At 40.8% G+C, this 22,624-nt stretch overlaps 1 protein-coding gene across 1 annotated transcript in view; it reads left to right on the top strand.

The window, feature by feature from the left end:
* Positions 1-6,528, top strand: part of arhgef28a (Rho guanine nucleotide exchange factor (GEF) 28a) — a 36,676-nt gene extending 30,148 nt beyond the window's left edge. Inside the window, exons 34-36 of the mRNA XM_070850217.1 lie at positions 64-582; positions 2,066-2,351; positions 5,498-6,528. Of these exons, the coding sequence (XP_070706318.1) occupies positions 64-582; positions 2,066-2,351; positions 5,498-5,673 (981 nt within the window). The 3' untranslated portion in view covers positions 5,674-6,528. The remainder of the gene's footprint in view (positions 1-63; positions 583-2,065; positions 2,352-5,497) is intronic.
* The last annotated feature ends 16,096 nt before the right edge of the window (positions 6,529-22,624 follow it).

Raw genomic sequence — 22,624 nt, 5'->3', positions numbered from 1 at the left:
TGGTAGTTGAGCCTTTGCATTTCTGTGAAACCCATCTCTGTGCCATTTGCCTTTTTGTGCCAGGCCACGGTGACCATCCAGGACAGCTGCTATGAGGTCCAGAGGCTCCTTCTCCAAGAGACCGGGCGCCCTTCCCCCCGTGCCCAGCGACCTCATCTTCCAAGTATCCGTTGCAACACCCTTCAAGAACAGGAGAAGCAGCGTAACCTGGAGAAACAGAAGGAGGAGGTGGCGGCGGCTCAGCGGCTCCAAGACCGTCTGCGCCAAGAGAAGGAGCGCTGGGAGAGGGAGTGTCAGGCCAGGGAGAGCCAACAGGAGGAGCAGGAGAGCAGGCTGGAGGTGAGGGAGAGGCAGTGCCACCTGGAGGCCGACAGGCTTCGGCGTGAGAGGGAAGAGTTGGATGAGCAGCTGGAGGAGTACCAGCAGAGCTTGGAGCGGCTCAGGGAGGGCCAGAGGAACGTGGAGAGGGAGCGCGAACGGCTGGAGAACCAGGAAAAGCTGGTCCAGACCTGGAGGCACAGCCGGCAGAGGAGTCTGCCCACTGTGATCCCTCACATGGTCATCCCTCTAGATGGGCAGCAGGTAAGGGGGGCACACAACCAACAACTATACAACTGTCATTGGATTTTTAAACAACTTCCGATGTTTAGTCAAAAGTTCAGCAATGCTCCTGACTAAATCTCTCGACCCTGGACATGAGTGTGAGGTAGATATGCAGTGTTTATGGAGTGCACCATGGCTGAAGTCACAGCTATCAGCCTGAGTTACGTTAGTTCACTCATTTACACAGAGCAGCTCAATCCCCTCTTGATATATGACCTGCGATAATGAGAGCAATTTCAGCATCATTTGTCTTAGTGCTCCAGCAGCCCCACTTACCAATAAACATCTTAATGATTGATGATAATTAAACCGTTGCAAATAAAAGCTCCGACAAAATAATTAAAACCAGAGGCACACGGCCCAAGAAACCAATCAATCGTGTCCGAAAGGACTTAAATTATCGACACTTGAAAAACACTATGGTGAAATGTTCCCTGCTGCTGGAGGGCATGGAGGATAAAGGGAGCACTGTTCCCTGTGCCCTTTGAGTCTCACTGTACCTCACATGCACGAGCAGCAGCGGTGAAACTAATATAGCACATACATCCATGCGAGCCTCTGCTGGGTACGGCTTTGTGCTGCTCAGTTCAGCAGGTGTGACTGTTCAAAAGACGCACACAGCGAGCACTTGAATGGGCAGACAAATGAGCAGGCTCATGTTACAATATTCCCTCTCTCCCTCATTAATTTACACAGCACCTTGGGCTCCTGAAGGCTAGACGTGATGAGGCTCTCACGGCTTTTTGTGGACTTGTTTATTTCCATTCATCTATTTTAGTAAGTGTGGAGGCTGCATTAACAGCAGTGGTTTCACAAAGGTGTGCGGAGGCAGTGGAGGTCCTAATGTTCCCCTGCTAATGTTCTCGCCAGAGGCAGCAGTTCACGGGGTCAGAGACAGATCGAATGGCGTAGGCACAGACACACACACACACCGGCTCTCGGGTCGTTTCTAATTAGCTGTATTGCCTCCCCTCAGCAGAGGAAGGGCCATGATGATGTGAAGATGGGTCATCTGAGTATTAGGAGGGTACAGGAGGAAGGGCTGTAGCCTTAAGCAAGCTGCAGCAGTAACACCTTTCACCATATATTAAAGGGTCACTTCACTGAAATGATTAAACCTTTTTTCCCCACTTACCTCTAGCGGAATCTGCCCGAGCACTTTTAGTTATATTCTTCCAGGATCTAGATACCAATAGACGTAAGTGGGAAATTTGATTGTAAGTGAAACACCCTTATAATTATTTTCAGTTACCGATTGAGAGCACTTCATCTTAAGGTCTCTTAACAGAGGCTTTTATAGGTTTTGCTCATTCAGTTACGAAATGTATTTCCTCTTCCCTTCATGCAAATGCATCAGTGCATTTCAAAGATACGAGAGAATATGAGCATCATTTGAGTGGCTTCATCTATATCTTTCATCTCTGTTGTTGAATGTGAGCGTGACATTTGCTCTCTCACACAGGACTCAGCACCAAGCCAGTCCAGAGACCACGCTGGTAACGGCTCCGTGTTTGTGAATGAGGCTGCGTTCGCCAGCACCAGCGTCAACAACCGCCACATCCACCATAAAAGAAACGACCCCAGCGCGCACAATTGTCTCAACACCCTGCTGGCAAGATCCAACAGCAGACAGCCCCCCATAGCCAAGACTCCCCACAGTCCACACTCTGACTCACAGGGATGGGTGATGGGGACAGGATACCTCTACAGCCCCACAGGAAGGCTGGGACTGCAGCATACACCCAGCGGTAAGAATTACCAATGAGTTCATGTTTTATCATCTGTTATAGAGGGAAATTTCACAGCAAAAAAAACAAATTCAATGGCAACTAGGGGCTCATGAGGACTCATATTTCATTTTTTGTTGTATTTTTTCCATTTGTTGTCTCCTGCTTCTGTAATACATATTGTTTGGGTGGGTCAACCAATAGGGAGCTCTAACACGGTAACTGTTACAGCAATAAAAGCCACTGAAAAAAGAAACCAAAGCTAGAGAATAACTTATCTGATTAGATCTTTTTCCACGTAACTACATTCATTTTCATAATAATTAAGATCTATTAAAGCTATATTTTGCTCGTTACCTTCTGTGAAGGGAAGTAAGCTGGCATAAAAAATTCTGCTAACGAATGCATCAAGTAGCGCAATTACTAATTGAGTGGTTATGTTTAATATCCTGTACCTTACTGCTAATGGCTTGATATGACACAGTTCAAGTGCCTCTTGTATTGGACGGTAGTTCACTGTTATTGTATTGTCTCTGCAGCTCAACGTAAATGAGAAATCTGTTACCTGTGAGAATGTAAACATACCCTCTGCCTGCACTCGTTTCACCCAAGTATGCAAGAGCGTACTGTACACACACACACACACACACACACTCCTCTCAAGGCTGTATCCCTGGTTAGGCCTTATCTGTCCTTCCTCTCAGTTAATCAGTGTCTCTTGACAAAGAAACCCCCGCTTCTTCCCACCACCTCCACCTGCACCAGCAGCCAGCCGGGGCCTTCGCCTGCCAAAGGAAAAGAAAATCAATGGTTCCTCTATCTATCGACTGGCAGGGCAGACAACAGCATGTGAATCACAGTTCACAGGCGATGGCTGACTGATTGGGACATCGATCTAAAAGAATCTTTATAAAACTCATTACAGCATGACTTGTCATCGCATCAGCCGAAGGGGAGGGGGTGCGCGGGGGGAATGAGAGATGCAGACACATATTAATCTGTGTTTCTCTCGCAACCTGTCAGCTACATTCTCACGTTTGCCTGTCTCCATTCCCTAATCCATTCATGCACAAGCTCATTCTCATATTCACAGAATGCGGGGAAAATTACAGGTTACATATGTCTCGTCCCTCAGCCCTCGTAAAAAAGGGAGTGAACTGCAGCTGATGGAGAGTTTCTGGTATTGTTTACCAGCTACAGCGTGCAGCACAATCTCTTCCTCATTGATCGGCTTATTAACCTTTCCTCGTTATTGAGCACACACAAGCCCCAGTGAAACTGGAGTCACTTGTTAACAAGCCTGGGGTGTATACTTGGCTGCAATCTACAACGAGGGGTGCTTTACAGCTGCTATCCACCCACAATACATTCCTCAGTGGATCCCATGAGGGCCTGTGATGACACTGAATAATATTCCTCAATCTTCATAATAATTCACCGTTAGAGTTAAACGTCTAAAAGGAGTCATTTTAGTATTTTATGTGCAATCTCAGATTTTAAGACCTGCTTTATGACCTCATGTTGAATCACACGCTACATGGTGTGTGAAGGAACCTGGTATCTCGTTTTTTTTTCATATGAAAAGAACAGGAAACCCTTTCAAATGCAAATTCTCTATTGTACCGCCAGTCACATGGATCAAAATATGATCTGTCTTCTCATCCTCACCTGAGCATGTGAAGATTTCTTCTCATGCACTCACACATACACACACACAAATACACACCCTTTCTTCATTCAAAGGATTTCCATAATTTGTCCTTGCACAATGTAATCTCGGGGAACCAGTTGGATGGAATTTGCAGAAATGACGTTTCATCTGATGAGTCGCGTCGGTTTTTTGTTGCTCACCTTTTCATACAAAGGAGGGAGAGTGTTGAGGAAGAAAAGGGAGATGAAACGTGTGCTCTTTACAGGACGTGGTTTAATTCACACCTTGTATAGTATGCTGCGTGATGCACAAACCTGATCTGTGACCTCCTAACAAAGTATCGGGCTGCGCAGTAATGGCTAAATGACACTAATGATTATGTTGTCATGATTAGTGTAGAATAGAATAAAACATACCTTTTTTGTCTCATCAACCAAGACAATAAAAGACATAAAATAAAAATATTAAACACAACAGTTGCTCTAAGGACTCTAGCCAACTGGTTTCAAATTTATTTGAAATTTCTTTTTTTTTTATTTCTATAAATAGCATGCATATTGCAACAAATTAATAGTACTAAAGTGGCATTACTTCATGGATTAAGACAGAGATTCAGTGTTATCATCTGGCTGCACACCAATGTCTCATCTATCAGAGCACGGGCCTATATAGTGGCTAACAGAGCTACTCTAACAGACTCTTATATAATTAATCAGACAGAGACACTTTCCTACAGGGACACAATGAGGCAATTTATAGTTCACGCCATCTGTTACCATGACAGCGCACCTGCCCTAATGCTAGACGGCACCCACCATGCACGCAAATTTAAGAATGCAAGCACACACACACACATTCATCGTCAACTAGATGCCACCCATAATATCACACTCTCTTTCAGATCTCCTTTAATTGAATAATAATGTTATTGATTCTTAAAAGGAACACCCCTGAAGTTAGGGATATATTTTGCTCAGAAACATTTCAGCAGGCCTTATGTTTGCCAACTCACGAGTTTGAATCCTTGTTATCTGCTTGAAGGCTGCTCACACTGACATTTTTGTTCATCCCACCTTGTTTCCGGACCCTCGTTTCCCATCTCTGCTTCTCAAGTGTGAGGAGGCAGGTGTCATCGACTCCTGACCGTGACGATTGATTACGTTGACAAAGATAATGATGAAAGTGGCACCTGTAAGTAGAGGGGGAATGATTGATAGCTTGAAAATCTTTTTGTTGTCACTGCCAGTCTCATGCTCCGGCGCAGGAGGGAGCGGCAGGCTGAGGTGCAGCAGCTGTGGTTGATCTATATGCAGTTAGAGAGATCAGATGAGTGGGTTGAACAATTAGACTGAGCTCATTAAAGAAGTGGCTACAAGTCCTGGTGATTATTTAGCAGTGGTTAGTAAATGATAAAGTCTCTGTTTAGTCTCAGTTTATATTTGGTCACTCTATTATCAGTGTGAGCTGCATTTCTTCTACACAGTACAATAACTGTGCTTTTTGTGTGCCCACTCAGATCATAACAGTCACAGCTACATCGGGGAGGCCTGGTCATCAACAGCAAGTGGAGCTGACCCATATGCAGTGGTCCCGCATCCCAGTGACCCTCATGTGGACCTTAGCACACTGGTTTCCTTGGAGACTGACAGCGGTGGCGAGGACGGCAGTGAAGAAACCATTGTGTACCTCTGAATGTTGATACACTGCAGACTTTAAAACAGCCAACCCAGCACTTGGAATACGATGAAGACATTTGTGAGGCATCAGGATTAGATCCAGGTTGACTTCAGAAAGCATTTGTCTATTTTACAGTCTTTTGTCGTGCCTTTTTAAATATTCTAGCGATTGTTTTTGTGCTCGTTGTTGTAAAGTTACTGGAAACATGAGGACAGAGATAAAGAAATTGAAGTTGTTTCAGAATCCATCTCACATGTGTCATGCACCTTAGCTTGAGGCGCCACTGGGTGTTCAAGGTCTCTTTATTTTCTGTGTTATTTGTGTCTGTGTGTGTGTGTGTGTGTGTGTGGTCTTTATCGACTGGGTCCCTGCAGTCCCCCCACCCTTCTACCTCTTACTGTCCCTCCCTCACTGCCTCGCTTTCTCAGGTCCCACATATCTTGTCCCTCGAGCGCTATATTTATTAAATTTACCACAAAAGGAGAAACCGTCTATTGCCAATATCAACAGAACATCAGGCGGCATCTGTCTCGTGGAGGATGATCTTGCCACGGAGTAAACTGCTCCTCTTTCATTTATCAGACAGGCTCTGTTTATGTAAAAGGCGAGCATAACGTGAAGCACATTAGGATTGAAAGATGAGGTGCGACAGTCTCGGCCCCATGTTTTCCAGACTCGCTGTGTGCAGCCATCATTTATTTATTTTTATCTGAGGCACATCTTTCTTGTTAAGAGAAATAAGCACAGATGTGATTTTCAACTACAAAAGCCTGAAGAAAGCATGTTTTGAGCACAACTCTTTCTGTAAAAAGTGAAAGGAAGTTGTGGTGCAGGACAATAGACAGAAAGAAAACATGTTGGGTTAAACCACCTTAAGTGCTTATGTAATCATTTTAACAATTAACATTTTCCAGTGGAATGGGATGTGAGATATGGTCTTAAGTGGATTAATCCAAATGACTTTTCCTCTTGCACCACCATGAATTTGGCATTTATGTTATTGCATGAAATGCTTCGACAACTATAGGATGGACTGTCATAACATTTTTATGTCATTCATGCCCCCCTGGAGATAAATCATAATAAATTTGGTGATCCCTGAACTTTCCATCTAGCTCCACCAACAGAGTTGTTTTGGTTCTAATCAGCAGACGTTAGCATGCTAACACCCTATGGCAAACATTACACATGCTAAATATCAGCATGTGAGCATTGTCACTGTGAGCATGTCAACATGTGCATTTAGCTCAAAGCACCATTGTGCCTTAGTATGCCTCACCGAGCCGCTAGCATGGCTGTAGACTCTTAGTCTGTTTCTTATTTTCTTTATTTCCTGTCATTACTTTATAAAAATCCTTACTTTTACACAAGCTATAAACGGTTCAAGATCCTAACATTATCTTTGCAAACACCCAGAACAATATGAAGTTGCCTTATTAATACTATCATGCTTATTGCTAAACTATTACACTTGAATATTCATGTATATTTAGTATATTTACATATTATCTCTCATGGGCATTTTTATGTGCAAAGAAGTCCCTGTGCCAATGCTTTAGGTGTCTCTTGATGTTTGTACAGACATTATGAAAGATGAATTGGTTTAATTACTGTTGCAGTTTCCTAATGGGAAAAGAAGGCAGTGGCAGTATTTTGATGTGTACCATGTGTATATACATATATATATATATATATATGTTTGTGTTTTTATTTATTTATTACAATACAAAAGAAGTTCAATGTTTGACAGTGTTTTGTGAAGGGTTGTATTGTACATGTAAGTGTACCTATGTGAACTGGTGAACGTGTGTGTTTTCCTGCGTGCTGTGTGCTCAGTCATGGCTGCATTGATAAAATCACTTTTATTGAACTTGAAACACTGCATTGTTGTTCTTTAGGCTGTTAAATGGGGCTCAGTGAAGGTGTCGATTCAATAAAAATAGCAAACACAAACACAATCTTCAGTTTTATGGCACTGGTTTGAATGTGAAGCTTCTGCAACACCATAAACAGATGTGTGAGTGAGCTGCCTGTTCAGTTGCCAGCAGTGACAGGTGGTAGACCAGGTGCATGAATGTCAATGATTTCCTGTCTGACTGCACCTGTGAATTGCAGTCACAAAAACTTCATCAGTATTGGATGAACATGATATGTTGTTTAGCAACTAACCGCTCCGAGACCACATTTTAGGTCATTACACTTTGTGAATACACTTTTATAAGATTCCCATAAGCTAAACCCTGTCTCTCAAGCACAGGCTAAAAATAAAAACAGAAACACCTCAATTGGAGCTCCCAGGCTTTCTCTGACAGCAGTAGTGTACTTTATATGCTCCAACTGCTCCACCTCTGTTGCTCTTTCCATTTTAAACATAGAGCAGATGCCTGAGATCAACAGGGTCCCTGCTCTTCCCCCTATGTGCACCTTATTATTTCACTGGGGTGCTGGTACAGACACCCACTCTATTCCTTGGCAGTCTTTTGCATTTGCAAGGAAATCCAGTGTAATGTCTTTAATACCATGCATACCAATTACTGTGTATGGAATTTAACATCTTAACTAAAACTTGATTAGGCCTTACTCTTAATTAGTCTAATCAGTCCCTCCCAACTTAAGTTTAATGATTGAGGCAGAGTGAATGAGAGCAGAGGTGGATAAGCCATTCTTAAAGCAGATGCATGGGTTTCTCTCTCTCTATTTATATCACCCTCTGATCCATCTACAGGCCACTAAAACGTTACAACTTTGAATGACACTTTCTATTATATGCATTGACTCTGACAGTCAAAATGTTTCTTTGGGATTTTATGATGAATATCATACTCCAAAGGCAGTAGTGCAAAAAGAACCTACTACTAAGACAGTCAATTTATATTTGACTGGACTCCATAGTAATCTGACATCTGTAGTTCTTGCAGATAGCTGCCAATAGAGTTCTTACAAAGCATAGCTGGGGGCTCGCACCCACATTATGTTTCATTTAAATTACAATGTGGAAAATGCAAACAAACATTGTAAATGTGGAAAATGCTATTCATACCTTCTTGGTTGTTTTTTGCATCTTTTTTCTCTTGTTTGTTTCAGAAAAGGACTCATTTTTAAATTCTCAAGGCCCAAAATACCTTTTTAATCTGCACTGATATTACTGACCCTCCAGGCCTCTCTGGTCATCTGGGACTGTTTTGCTTTCAAGGGTTAAACTAAATGTAGTGAAGTAGTCATTAGTTCCTCTGAACCACAAATCTGGAACAAACCTCTGGTAGATCTGAGGTCTGTACTAAATCTAACCTCTTTTAAATTAATGTTTTTTGTTTACCACTGCTTTATTAAGTTTGGGGCTATTTTTGCACTGTAACCACGCTATAAATTTTATTTCTTTGGCTAATATTCTATTTTAATTTTAAAGTATCTCATATAATTCATTCTTAACTTATTTTATTTAGATTTTTTTTCAGAGAATTTTCAGTCTTCATACGAGCATTTTGTCTCTTGCCTTTCCCTTTCTGGAGTAACGAGGCAGCTTCTCTATAAAATGAGTAATCGAAGAAGAAATTTGCTACAGGTGACCCAAAATGGCAGAATTAAGGAAACGTAAGAGAGCAAGTGAGTGTGAGCATGTGATGAGCATGTGATCCAACCTCTGTTTGATCCACTTTGTACTTCTTGTAGCCCCTCAAGGATCCATTACACTCAGTGTACGCTTCAGTGAGCAGTAGCTTTTGCCATGATTTTAATGGATGCGTATAATCCAAATGTTCACGTGTCTTATGAGTCTCTGCATCTCTTTGAGTCTTGGTCCAAGGAAACCTGTCTGTGGCACGGAAACAGCTGTTTGAGGAGGGAACATTTGTGTTTGTGTTTGACAAAGAGAGATGGCAGAAAGGTCTGGAGAAAGACAGGAGGAGTGCATTTTACCATCATACAAGCTTATTTCATGGAGATGTGTCTATGTATGTACCTGTCTGTTTTGTGTTTGCGAACGCAGCCACATGCACTCATGCTATGATGTAAATGCCAATCAGCCATCTGGATATTCATTCAGCCATTTTAGCTGGCAGCCTCCGATATCAGTTCCTGCTAACTTTACAAACTGGAACCAAAAGTGTAAATATCCTTAAGTTCATTTTTCTTTCCATAAGCCGTATATGCTCCACATTTCAACTGAAGTAGTTTTAAATACTTAATAGCTCATCAATGCTTCACACCCTAAGCTTCAGTCTGTGTAGATTCCATAATTAGAAGTAGTTCCTTCCTCATTACACAGCAAGGAAAACCCCAGTATATGGCCTCTGTTTGTTTCCTCTAGTTGTTTTTTAATGACCCCAGTGGAAGGTAACCAATAACACCAAAGGAAAAAACCGATAAAGGGGAAACATATTATCGCTGAGTCATCTGCCAGGGTGAAACATGCGTTGCTAAAGCCTTTCCCAAGGGGAAGTGTAATGATTTCTGTAGGTGCACAGAATAAACCTGCCCAGCCCAAATATAAATAACAGCCATTAAAGCTTGTCCCAGTGAGGAATGCTTTTATGAGAAACCTGAACAATATACAGCATATATACGGGTTATTAGATTTCTCTTGGGGTGAAATATAGTGACAGGGTAAACTCAATATATATACAGACTTTTAACAGCCACAGGAGAAAACTGTAATAACTTACTGTGTATTTGTTTGACTTTAAATTTAGCCAGATTTTCTTTTTTTTTTCTGTTAGTATATTTCGTGGAACTAAATATTTAACACTCCTTTGCAGCCTTTGCGCTCTTTGCAAAGAACACAGTGTTACTTTCAAAGTGACATTTTAAGTGACACATCCTCTGATCTTTACTTTTGACCCTGGATTTAATTGGTCTAACTCATCACATCCCTTTAAAGTCACAGTCATCTCTTGCAGCTGTGCCAAAGCCAAGTGCAATGCTGTTTACCCCAAAATAAGTGCTAATTACAGCACTAACACATTGGACAGCTTTGGTGATACAGTCAGAACTCAGAACCTCAAAGCAATGGCATGCAGGTCAATTATGGCAGTGTTTTATATTAACACTGAAGGCTACAGTAGCACATTATGTCTGGGAAAATTGAATTTGTAACTTTTTCACTGTGCGTGTTAAATTTTTTGCATTTCCAGTTGGCCCTAAAATGCCATTACGAGCTGGATCCTGCAATAAAATCCCAACAGAGTTTGGCTGGCTTTCCCTTTCGTCAGAACATCAAAAGGCAGATAAATGCTAATTAGTCCAGTCCAGAAACAGGAATTAAGAGTTGAGCAAAAAAGGGCTACAATAAAAAAAATGGGTAATTTTTCATCCATTAAAATGTTATTCCTGTTTGCTTTTCAGACATTTCCCCATTGTGGAAAGCCAAGTTGGATGTATTAGAGCTTTGAGAAAATCACATCCATCAGCTGGTCAGAGTTAGGACTTGGAAGTTGGTTTTATATGCTGGAAAATGACAAATATGTTCCTTCCGTGTGAGGTGAATGCAGCATTAATAGGCTTGCCAACATTGTTATTATGAGACTGCTTTGCACATTTCTAATAGCCCACATAAGCCCCCTAAAACTTAAAAGTTTATCAGCAATGTTATCAATTGGCTTTCTTTTGCACATTCATCCAGAGCCACCCCTGACCTCCAAGTAACTTATGTAACTTTTTGACATATATATTCATCATCCAACCTACATAGTAATACTGATGATATGACACTGTAGAGCGGGGTGTCCAAACTACGGCCAGCGGGCCAACTGTGGCCCGTGGTCCAGGAAATTCTAAAAATGTATTGTAACACGGCCCACACATGGAACTTGCACTGGACTGTATTGTACTTCTTAGTGTCACCACTAGGTGGAGTAACGGTCTTGAGCGAGGCAGCTTCTCTATAAAATGAGTAACCGAAGAAGAAATGTGCTACAGGTGACCCAAAATGGCGGAATTAAGGAAACGTAAGAGAGCAAACAAGTGTAGAAAGTTTCAGACATGGTGTGCGATGAGAGCACAGCTAATAACTAATGACGATCACTTCTGCATTACGGAGGAGCTGCTTGATGTTAGCAGTGTAAAGAGCACCAGGACAGGTGAGGATGTTTTTGAGGCTGTGCCAGATGCAGTTGGCATGATGGGACTTACATGGGACGAGCTGTGTGGAGGTACAATGGATGGAGCTCCAGCTGGGACAGGTGAGCGCAAAGGAATCTATGGTGTCCGCCGAGGGTCAAGAAAGTGGAGGTAAGACTGTTGATTCGATAACCAGGGCTCCAGCACAGACTATTTCAAGCTTCCCTCTCTGATGCTGATGCTGGTGCTCTGGTGCTGCCACCTCCAGTGGATTAAAGTTAGCAATATAGCTCACTTCTAGTGAGTGCCCCAGCCCTTTGTATGTTTTTCTGTATGTGGCCCTCAGTGAAAAAAGTTAGGACAGCCCTGCTGTAGAGATACTCAGAACACAGACATAGTATTCACAATAGACACAGTATAAAACACAATCACAGAAAACATTTCTCTAATTAAACTGTAGTTTATATTGTGTGTATATATATATATATATATATATATATATATATATATATATATATATATATATATGGCATTGATACCTTGATATGACACAGTTTAAACGAGAAGGAACACAAACACTGACATTCACTTTCATTGTAAAACAGAATCACAGTTGATACATTTCTTCTATGTGGAAAAATGTTTCATATTAATGGTCTGTGTATGTTAAAACAGGGAGCTGATAATCCATGGACTTCCACAGCCAGAAGGCGAGCACAAATCAATAGAAAAATGATCCATTTCCATCCATGTCAATACTGCATTTCTCCTTCTATCCTTCTCTTAGCCTACCTACAGTGCGCGTTTATGCTATGATTTATCCCATGATTTTATTTTGAATTGAGGGGATTGTAAGAAATAAGGATGGAGATACTATATAAACGCATGCAGCATCTGTCATAACACCTGTTGGAGGCTTTGCTGCCATGAATGGTGTATCATTTTTCATGATGTGCTGTTTGGTGTGGAAGTGTGTTCACCATCCTGTCAGCGCAGCTCAACTCTTTCTCTCGTCAGTGTCATCAGTTGTTCCTGTGATGTTGTCGGCACAACAGCATTACAGGAGCATGTGCATGTTTACTTGTGTGTGGTGGAGAAAAATGTATTTCATCATGCTGGTTTGGCCATGAAAGCCCGCCAACATTAAAGCATCAGCTGTCTACAGCTCACAGAGCTTTCAAAGAAATTCACAACGGGTGAGAGAGAGAGGGTGTTTTTCAAATAGTGACTTGACAGAGTGCAGCCATTTTTAAATGCCTCCTTTAATTGCAGTCTTAGTGGTTTTGCACTGGGGGGTAAGGTAAGCGTTTTCCAGACATATCGATACTTGCCAAAGGTCTGTGCCTGTCAGCACTTGAGGAGTGTGTGACATGCAGGTGATGCCGTTCGTGAGAACTTGGGGATGAGCTGTTCACTGTGATCCTGCACCGTGACAGTGTGGTAATCCTCAACAATAGGCTCACTCATTAGTTCAACCCACCCACCTGCTTCTCAATGGGACCCTCATTTTCCTCCTTTGTCCCTCTAAATTATAGAGGACTGTCGGGTGTCTGTGTGTCATGCTTGTCAGTAAGAGGCAGTATAAGTATTGGGTAATGGATAATGGATATGGGGTGTTGTGGGCTGTGAGACATAGGATAAGTTAATGTAACTTAACCTGCAGTCACTGAATAGTATGGTAAACAATCTGTTTCCAACACACAGAAGAGCCTACTAGATTTCATTTCATTTATTTCAACACTGGATCAATGTTGGATCAGAAAGAGCTGAGGTTTTGCACACAGACGCACAAAAAAAACACAAAAAAATTAACCTTATTAATAGATTCATATATTAGTATGAATATCCTTGTATATTGGGCCACATTGTGGGAAAAAACACTATGTATAATTACGATAAAGCCATAATTCAGTGTCATAACAAAGTCATAATATATCAAGAGAAACTTGTAATATGATGAGAATAAAGTCATAATTTAGTGAGAAAATGTAATAATATGTTAAAACATGCACATGTAATTAAATCAACCTATAAGCATAAGATATGACATTTCACATTAGAAGGAAGTTATTCTATCAGGACCCTTTTCCTCAAAAAATCCTGACTTCATTCTCTAAAACTGACAACTTTGTTCTTGAAAAATTATGTCTAATTTCTTGTAATATTATGAATTGATAAAACAAAATTTGATTTTTTAGATCTAATACCTGACCTCAAAAAGGCCTCTGGAGCTGCTATAGATTGACCTTTCACCTCTATCGCACCTCTTCTAGATTGAGAATCCTCATTGACATATTTCTGTCACTGATGGTGGGGAAATGATGCCGTCATTCATCAGCAGTGCAAGGAATGATTGGTTAGATCAGACAACCTTTGTCCAGATTACCTAGACCACATTTTTGGAAGTAAAACCGGAAGTGAGTGCATCCAAAATCTTGGTAATAATCCCACGTTGCATAGCAATTCATTTAGGAGGTGCAAGGTTATTATGATAAAAAGAAATGATTGCAAAAACTACAAAAGTAAGGCAATAATACAGGTGACATTAACTGAAATTATCCACTATGTTGGCTCATCTGCTCACATGTGTATAAGCAGTTTCTCCTTTTCCTTCTCTTTCTGCTCATTGGCTCCTGAGCTCTTTAAACTCAGCCTTTCCCTCAACTTCCCGACATGTCCTTCCCGACATCAGAGGTGGCAGCAGTTAAAAGACAGCACGCTGGCCCTCCTAGATGAACACTTGGTCATTAAAACAGGTGAAAACAAGGTCAGTCCACACCTCCATCTGCCCGTGCACAAAGAGGAACAGACAATTATAGCTTTCAGGGGTCATTTGCTGTTAGTCACAGGCACAGCAGCTCTGCCTTGTGATCAGCCGAGAAGTGATGCCCTGTACACCAGCTATTTAGGATATAACAGATTAAACGGGTTAGACACCCGTGGCTGATGTGGGTCATCATGCATTTCCTTTGACCCAGTGGTCAGATGAAGAAACTCATCCTCCTCCCAGTTTCATACTGCCAAGAAGAGACAGAAGGGAATCATGGTTGTCAGAACTATAGAGGTTCATGTGGAGGTCATTTCATCAGTGCGCATTGACTATCCTGTTTATAAGTCACGTATGATACTCTGCATATTATATAACGTTTGCATTAACACCTATGCTGTAGTCATTTGATTCTCAGTAACAAATTGTGCCTACACACCTTATGCACGCTTGATGTTGGAGATGCAACACTACCTCTGGCGCTTAGATCATCATGTGTCACCCTAGGCCATGCTGGCTTTACATCAGCCAAACAAAAGACTAATAGCAGGGGAGCAAGATAAAAAAGCCTCTGACATCTTTCAGGTGATTAATGTTAAATTAAAAGCTGCATCTTTCATTTCAGGGTGGAAATGAGCAAGCAGAGAAATCACTACCTTTCAGTTTGATCTTCAACATAATGTCACCTAAGGACAGGCAGCCAAAGCCAAACAGATCACTTGCATATTGTTTGGATTGCAAAGTAAGTTGAATGATGCAATGCTCCCTTTTTAAGCAAATGGCCTTCATTCTAACCTCTGTCTCTTCATCGCTCCCATGGAATACAGATGGGCAGACAATATGTCAGTGGTTGATGGCTTTTAAAACTGAATTGAGTGACTTCTCAACCTTATTCTTGTCAAAGACTCCCAAAGTGAAACTCATCAGGCTGTGATGCCATATTTGATGAAATTCTCAGACAGACAAGATTTAAGTGTTCCATAAATGTCTATACTGTAAACTGGCAGATTAGTGGTGAAAAGTGTGACACATATGAACAGAAAAGTATAGTACTGAATAGTGTTATTATACATTCTCCCAAAAAACTGAAAATTTGTGATGTAAGGGGAAATGTAGGGGAGCAAAGTTATCATTGTTCATCCTCCAGGGAACATGACTGTCTGTAACAAATGATAATCGATAACATCTGATAGTATTCTGGCTATTATACCATTTTTGTGCCGCCCCAAGTAAAGTGGTACATTCCACCACAACAGTACGTCAGTGTTGCCACCAGTCAAGATAAGTAACAAAGGGACTGTATCCACCTTAACTGTGCTTTATCAGTATTACAACTGTTTTAAAATGTACATCAGTGTTCATCATCGGAACATTACTTTCACCTTCTAATTCATCAGAGTGATAAGCGATTCTGCTCAGCAACATTTCCTCTGAATATTCCTCTCCTCACCTGAAGTGTGGCAACATTTATATTATGCTACATGAAATATAGTTGTATTTCTGTGCTATACAGTAGCACTTGTTTGTTAACCTTCTGTGGGATACACTAGTGACACCAATGTGTGTGTGTGTGTGTGTGAGCGTGTTGCAACGTTAAGGCTAACTGATGCATTTTAAATAATTGTGGACACTTCCCCGGAAGATAAATTACTTTGGTTGTTGGCACTCAATTTACCATTGCGGTGAAATTAAATTGCCTTTTATTAACGATGATTACCAGCCTGGAAACTCAGAATATAAAATGTGAATTTAAAACTCATCTAGAGTATATATTCGGGTCATATTATGGTCATAGTTTTATATTCCACTCCGGGGCTATTTCTTAGTAAAAGCTTACAGTCTGTCAAGTGCAATTTATTGGACACAAAGATCGTTTCATTTAAAGTTCAGCTACAGATCAGCCTTAATAATCTCAAACGCATTTGGGTTATGCTAGCCACGGTTCATAGACTCTGGTCGGTCTTGGGAGATGATACTCATGGAGCGTCAATATCAGGCCGAATGTTTTCAGTCTTTTGATGTCTTTGATGTGATTTCTCCTCCAGAGGAAACTGCTGCTCTTCCCTTTCCGCCCTGACAGAAGGAGAAAACGGCTCTGAGCTCGACTGCACACACTCGCACACACTGACAAACACATACACAGTTATATCCATAACTGGCAGTTAGGGCATGATTTAAAAGGATTTGGTCTCATTAAAAGATTTTGGGGGATAAAGAGGAAGAGGGATCAGACTTTATTTGATAGCCTGGGGCTGGGGAGTACTTCAATCACAGAACAATTGCTTTAAAATCACAGCCTCTCTCTGTATTAGCTTTCCCCCTCTCCTCAGCTAAGCTACTGAGGCTGATGTTTGTTTGTTGTTCACACTGCCTTTTATGATTGATATGGCAGCGTTGCGCAGTGAGGCAATAATCAAATGTTGTTTCTCTTAAATTAAAAACACGTTCGCAGCACAGAAAGCGGTATTTTAAATGCATTTATACATCAGTCATCTATCAGCAGTCGTTGAGATGCAGCCAGCGAGAATGAATTTATTACACTTCATCCTGCGGGTCTACACAGATTTCACTTTACTTAGATCTCCTGATTCTTGACACGAGGTCACTGAAAATATTTTAATAGTTTTTTTAACCAACATACTTGTTTTGTTTTTATCCCTTAGATGCATAAATACGTTGAATCTGCCTCCTCTTACATAAATGGGCCAAAAATCCCTTGTCAAATCAACGTTTTTGATAATAAAAGTCATTAGTCACATGAAATATTTTTGACATACTTGTGCACTGCTTTAACACTATTATGATAAATTAACGTTAAAACTGTTTTTATGAATGCTTTAATTGTGTAAGGAAACTTTCTTAGTAAATGATCTTGGTTGGGTACCAGTGTTAAAAACACACAAGCACACAATGTTCCATTTGTTTTTGAATGTGTGAGGCCAATTCTGTACCTGCCTGAAGCAATTTCATTGAGAACGTTGTCTTTAATCAAGTTACAGGGCTGTGAATCACACGCTGGCAAATACTTCCTTGCAACAGCAGAGAGAAGAAAGAAAGTGAATGAAAGAGAAAGTGGAATTTACAATGCCTGGCTTTATTTCCCCACAAGTGGGATGAAAAAATTAAAGTCAACCTGAGAATTTGGCTTCGGAAGTAGATAAACAGCTAACAGGATAAAAGCGATGAGCAAATGATTAGGGAACTGTGAGAATCCTTCTCAGGGTCGCTGAAGACCAACAGTGGGTTTCTGTGGGAAATTAGCCAGTAGTTCTTGGCAGCTTCGCTAAAACCTAAAGAGAGAGACGGTGAGAGCTGTTGAATAGATCCTCAATAATTTGGTACAAAAAGAAAATCTCCTGGACAGAAAACTGTAAACTGAGATTAGAGTAGGATTGCCAACATCTGCAGGACCCTGTCAGATCTGATAGTTTAGGGCGTTTATGTTGTATTTTGGAGCATTACAGCACTCAAAATGTCAATTTTATTTGTTTTTGGATTCCACTCCCATTTCTTCTCCATATTAAAATGTTTAAAAGTTTCTCTCTGCACCACATTTCCAATTGTCAATTAGTTGAAAGCTACACTTTTCATCACTTTACCAGCTGGGAGAGTGTAAATGTTCTTGGAAACTAAGTCTCAGTACCTTAAAAACAAAATATTACATTTGTTAAATGAATCATGAACAATTTGCTCACCCGGAGCCACCATTCTTAGGAAGAAGCAAACAAAAGAAGTTACGTTTCGGGAGAAGTAATCTTCATGGTGAAAAGAAATCAAGATTCACTGTTGGTAGAAATGTGGCTTTTGATTACACCCACTGATCCAACCTCCTCCTTAAGACTTTTTGCTAAGCATGTGTCATCTCGGATGCTTTTCAGTGCTGTAATTTGTGGCACGACTTGAAAATGTAAACGTGAGCCATTTCAATGCATTTGACCAAAAGAAAGGTTCTGTTGTTTCTCTGGAAATGGTGCAAGTGTTGTTCAGGAGGGTTATCCATTAATGGCAGTGTTAGTGATTTGTCCCTGAGCAAGACACTAAAACCCACCCTGTACCAGCTGGGAACAGGCCTATTACTCGGCTGGTATTGCTGCTTTCAGCTCTGTTGAGAACAACTTATTCAAACAAATTTTCCTTTAATTCAAATCCTTTTATGCCTAGCCATTTTTAAATACCTAACTAGGTATTGGGGCCAGGCTAATTCTGGGAACACTACAGTTACATTGCTGATACGTGAAATGTTTGAGTTTGCTACAATGTAAAATCTCTAGTATCACTAACTTGTTTGCAGAAGATACTAACTTTTGCACAAAAGATACAAGTTGCATACAGGACAATAACTTTTGTTAATAAGGTAGTACTGCAACTTGTAGTCATCTGTCAGGTAGTAAGTAAGTAAAGTAAAGTAAATCCAGTAAACATTGGATGCGTGTGAAACATTTTTACTTCTATAGTAAAAGTTATAATTAAAGATTTTGAAACAGACAAATAAACATGTAAATGAGGATAATGGATAATAATTCATAATATTAACTTTGGTCTGTACTCTTCTTGTGTCCCACGTAAATAGAAGTAAAAGGCAATAGTAAGAAGAAACCACAAGCCCTCTATCTCCAATACACCCACTTAGACACACTGCTAACCCCTGAGCCTCGTATGAATTTTAATCACTGGAGGGTAAAGCACTGAAGTGTAAATTCAGGCACAATGCCACAATTACCAGGCTAGCCGTAGTTTCAGGGGCCCAATTAGTAGCAGAAAGAGCAGCGGAAGAGTCCGCTTTTAGGCCTTGTTTTTGCTGACAAGTGGCGTGTGACAAAGGTCAAAAAGCTTGCTATACACCCTCTTTGGTTAATTAATGTGACTGCTTAAAATGTGTGATACAGTAAAATGTTTTTCTCCACTCATGTCTATTGCTTAAATTTACTTTATAAAAGTGCAAGTCAGAAACTTTAATACATTTTAATGGCAATGAGCTAAGACTCTAAATGCATGTGTTTACTGCGAGACAACGCTTCTGCTACCACATGATTTAAACCCTCCCAGCATGACTCATACGTGCGCTTAACTTAGTGACATTTAATGAGGGAAAAGCATTTAATGCTCACTGGATCCCCTTAAAATATTCTAAAAGAAACTTTGATGTGCAAGGTTGTAGGTAATTAAAGTGTTGTTAAGTGTTCTCATTTAATACACACTTGATTGTGGGAAGAACAGTTCACCCAAACTGCAAAGACATCACTCAACCTAAGTAATGATGGTAAATGGCAAAATGCATTTTTAATATTTTTGCTTGAGGCTGAAGTAGGCATTATTTAAACTGAAAAGAACATGGTAAAAATGTTTTTCTCAGAGCTATGAAATGTGTTATCACGAGTCTCACATTAGTTACAATTTGTGTCAAATGCTGTCTCTCAACTCCTTCAACTGAGACGACTCAGCCATGCACCAGCACTGCTTTGCAGTACATGGTAATCCCGTGATCGCATGCTGGAAAGCAGCGCTGAGTTGTCTGGAGCACAAAAGCACGTCTGCATTTCATTATGCCAAAAGAAGGTATGGAAATCCAATCGCAGTTGTGCCTCTGAGAGTGTGCATGAGCGAGTGTGTGTGTCTACATGTACATACACACCTGGCACGCATTACATATTTTTGTTGTTTGCGCTTGTTAAGAAAAACAGCAAACAGACAATTGTTTGCCAGTGCGGAAGAGCATGTTCTTTATGTGCCCTGCATTCCTGTGTCCCTATTAATGGTTGCCGTTTTTTTCCCTTTAACCAGGACAGAAGTAAGTGGCACAGCAGTGCAGTGAAAACCAAATTTATTCATGAAGAACATAATCATCAGACAGTAAGAAAGGAGAGGGGATGGGAAATGGGAACGATTCCTGAATGGTGATGGGTTGCTGTGCGTCCTTGGTGCTTCCATGGCTCGGAGGTGGAGATACAGACGGATACACTCACTCTGAACAGGGTGACAGACAGCTCCTGTCTCTGTCTGCGTTTAATTTACACGCCGGGCTGCTTCGCACTGATAACCTCAGTGATATAGCTGCCGTTGTGGCGACAGAGGAGAGGGGAGAAGCGCCTAATTGTGATTCATCTGGTGGTCACTCATCAGCTGAGGCTCCACACTGCAGCTATAAGAGAACAGGCCGGCTGGGTGCTGATGATAGATCATGGGTAATGAGAGTGTGAGAAGTTCATGTGTCATACAAGTCATCAGTCCTCTTCCACCTCCCTTGGGTTGGTGAATCACCCTTTCTTGTGTCAAGGGAGAAGGAAAAGCAGCAGAAGAAAGACACTCCTATTCAATTTGTGAACGAGAGCGTTGCTTATGATCTATCAGCTGGTGGAAATGTCTTTCCACCAGGTTCCTAAGCTCCTGGTTCCTAAGCTCCATCTGACGTTCGGACTCTTGCCAAATATCAGATGGAGCTTAGGAACCACACAAGAGTGACTCTCTACACTGTAGAGCGTCATGTCTGGGAATGTCCTCAGTTGTGGTCTTCCACTCTCCGAAGAGGTTTACCCCAAACATTTTAGAATTAGGTTTACCTCAGACCTTTTATTTACATGTGCAGTGCTCCACACCTGATTCTGACCTACCTCTGTTATCCACACATACACAGATGAGATGGAAGAGGTGTTGCTGTGGAGTCGGGAGATGGGGGAGGGTAGATGATAAATCTTGTCAGGAGCACACGAGGATGAGGGAGCGGTGCCATCGATCACCTCTGCTGTGTCATAGCGGCGCATATAATGAGAAAATCTGGGCAGACATGGGGCGGAGACAGCCGTCTGTCACTGTGGGCGGCTGTCAGTCAATTTCAAATTCAAGCATTCAGCTGACGCTCTCATCCAGAGCAATTTAGCATACAATTAGAATTAAAGTAGTCTTTCTGAATGCCTTTGTTTGTTAAAATAAAGCAGATATATAGGATCAAAATCAAACAAGACTGGATATGAAATTTGAGCTGTTTGCCAAGATGTCCATGGAACTCTGTGCTGATGGAGGACGTCACGTCTATACAAAGATCTAAAATGAAATTAAATGGAATTATCCCTATAAGATTTGGGCTGGTGATAGTCTATATTTTTATTGTCAAGCAATCCCATAAAAAGACCAAAAGCATCAATGTCTCATTATTTTCAGACTTCTTTGTCTGTTGCACTGTATTGTATTTTGTATTTTAAAAAGGTTGAATGTGTTTGTGAAACAATGGGCATTGCAGTTTTTAGAGAATCATACTCAAACAGGACTAAATAGTGTGTTTACAGGAGAATACTTTCAACTGTAGATTTGGTGCACAAGCAAGTATATACGACAGCAGGACAATACACATGATAAACTCAATATAAACTACAGCTCCTGTGTTCATGGGTGAAAATGCCATTTGTTTTCAGGAGTTGTTAGACAACAATAGAGCTCTATGACAGAGAGAAATCAAATATATCAGGCTAAAAAAAGACAATACTTGTTAGTAGGATCAATTCATTGCTTCACTTTTGGGCTTCTCATGGACTTAATTGACATTTCATGTGACATTTTATAGCAGCAGCAGTACCTATTCTTATGGAAATGTTTTTCTTTTCTTTTATCAGAAAGCCTGAGCAAATGCATGGTCCTGCCTTAAATGTTTATTGTAGAGGAATCAAGCTGAATTGGTTGCAAATCAATGAGTATATGAAGTAACTGTGAATCAACATTCCTCAATTGATGATCTATTAAATATAAACTAATCACATAAAGTCAGACTGACTTTGTTAATGCTGAGCCACAGGGATTAATAATACATCCTGGATTAATTCATGAATTTAATCATGAGTCATTCATCAGTTAAGCATTACTTATGTTTATGATTTGTACCCTTATTATCAAATTTTACAGAATAGAGAGTAATAGCATGTCATGTAGAGGAGTTCTGACATCTTATGTGGTTCAGGTAATAGGATCCCACACACCTGTGTCTGTTGTGCAAGTGGCAAATTAGTTTTGGTAGTCATTATAACAAGAGCTGCTCTGTATTTTTGCCTTAATACATGGCAGGGATGACATACAAAAGGGAGCGGTAATTGCATTTTTTCTCCCTCTCCTCTCTCCCCAGTTCATATTACATGAGAAATATGAGAGGACCGCTGGTGT

This window comes from Pempheris klunzingeri, chromosome 19 (genome assembly GCF_042242105.1).
Source record: "Pempheris klunzingeri isolate RE-2024b chromosome 19, fPemKlu1.hap1, whole genome shotgun sequence".
Classification (NCBI taxonomy): Eukaryota; Metazoa; Chordata; class Actinopteri; order Acropomatiformes; family Pempheridae; genus Pempheris; species Pempheris klunzingeri.
The sequence above is the reverse complement of the archived record's forward strand: the minus strand, read 5'-3'. Positions and strand labels throughout refer to the sequence as shown.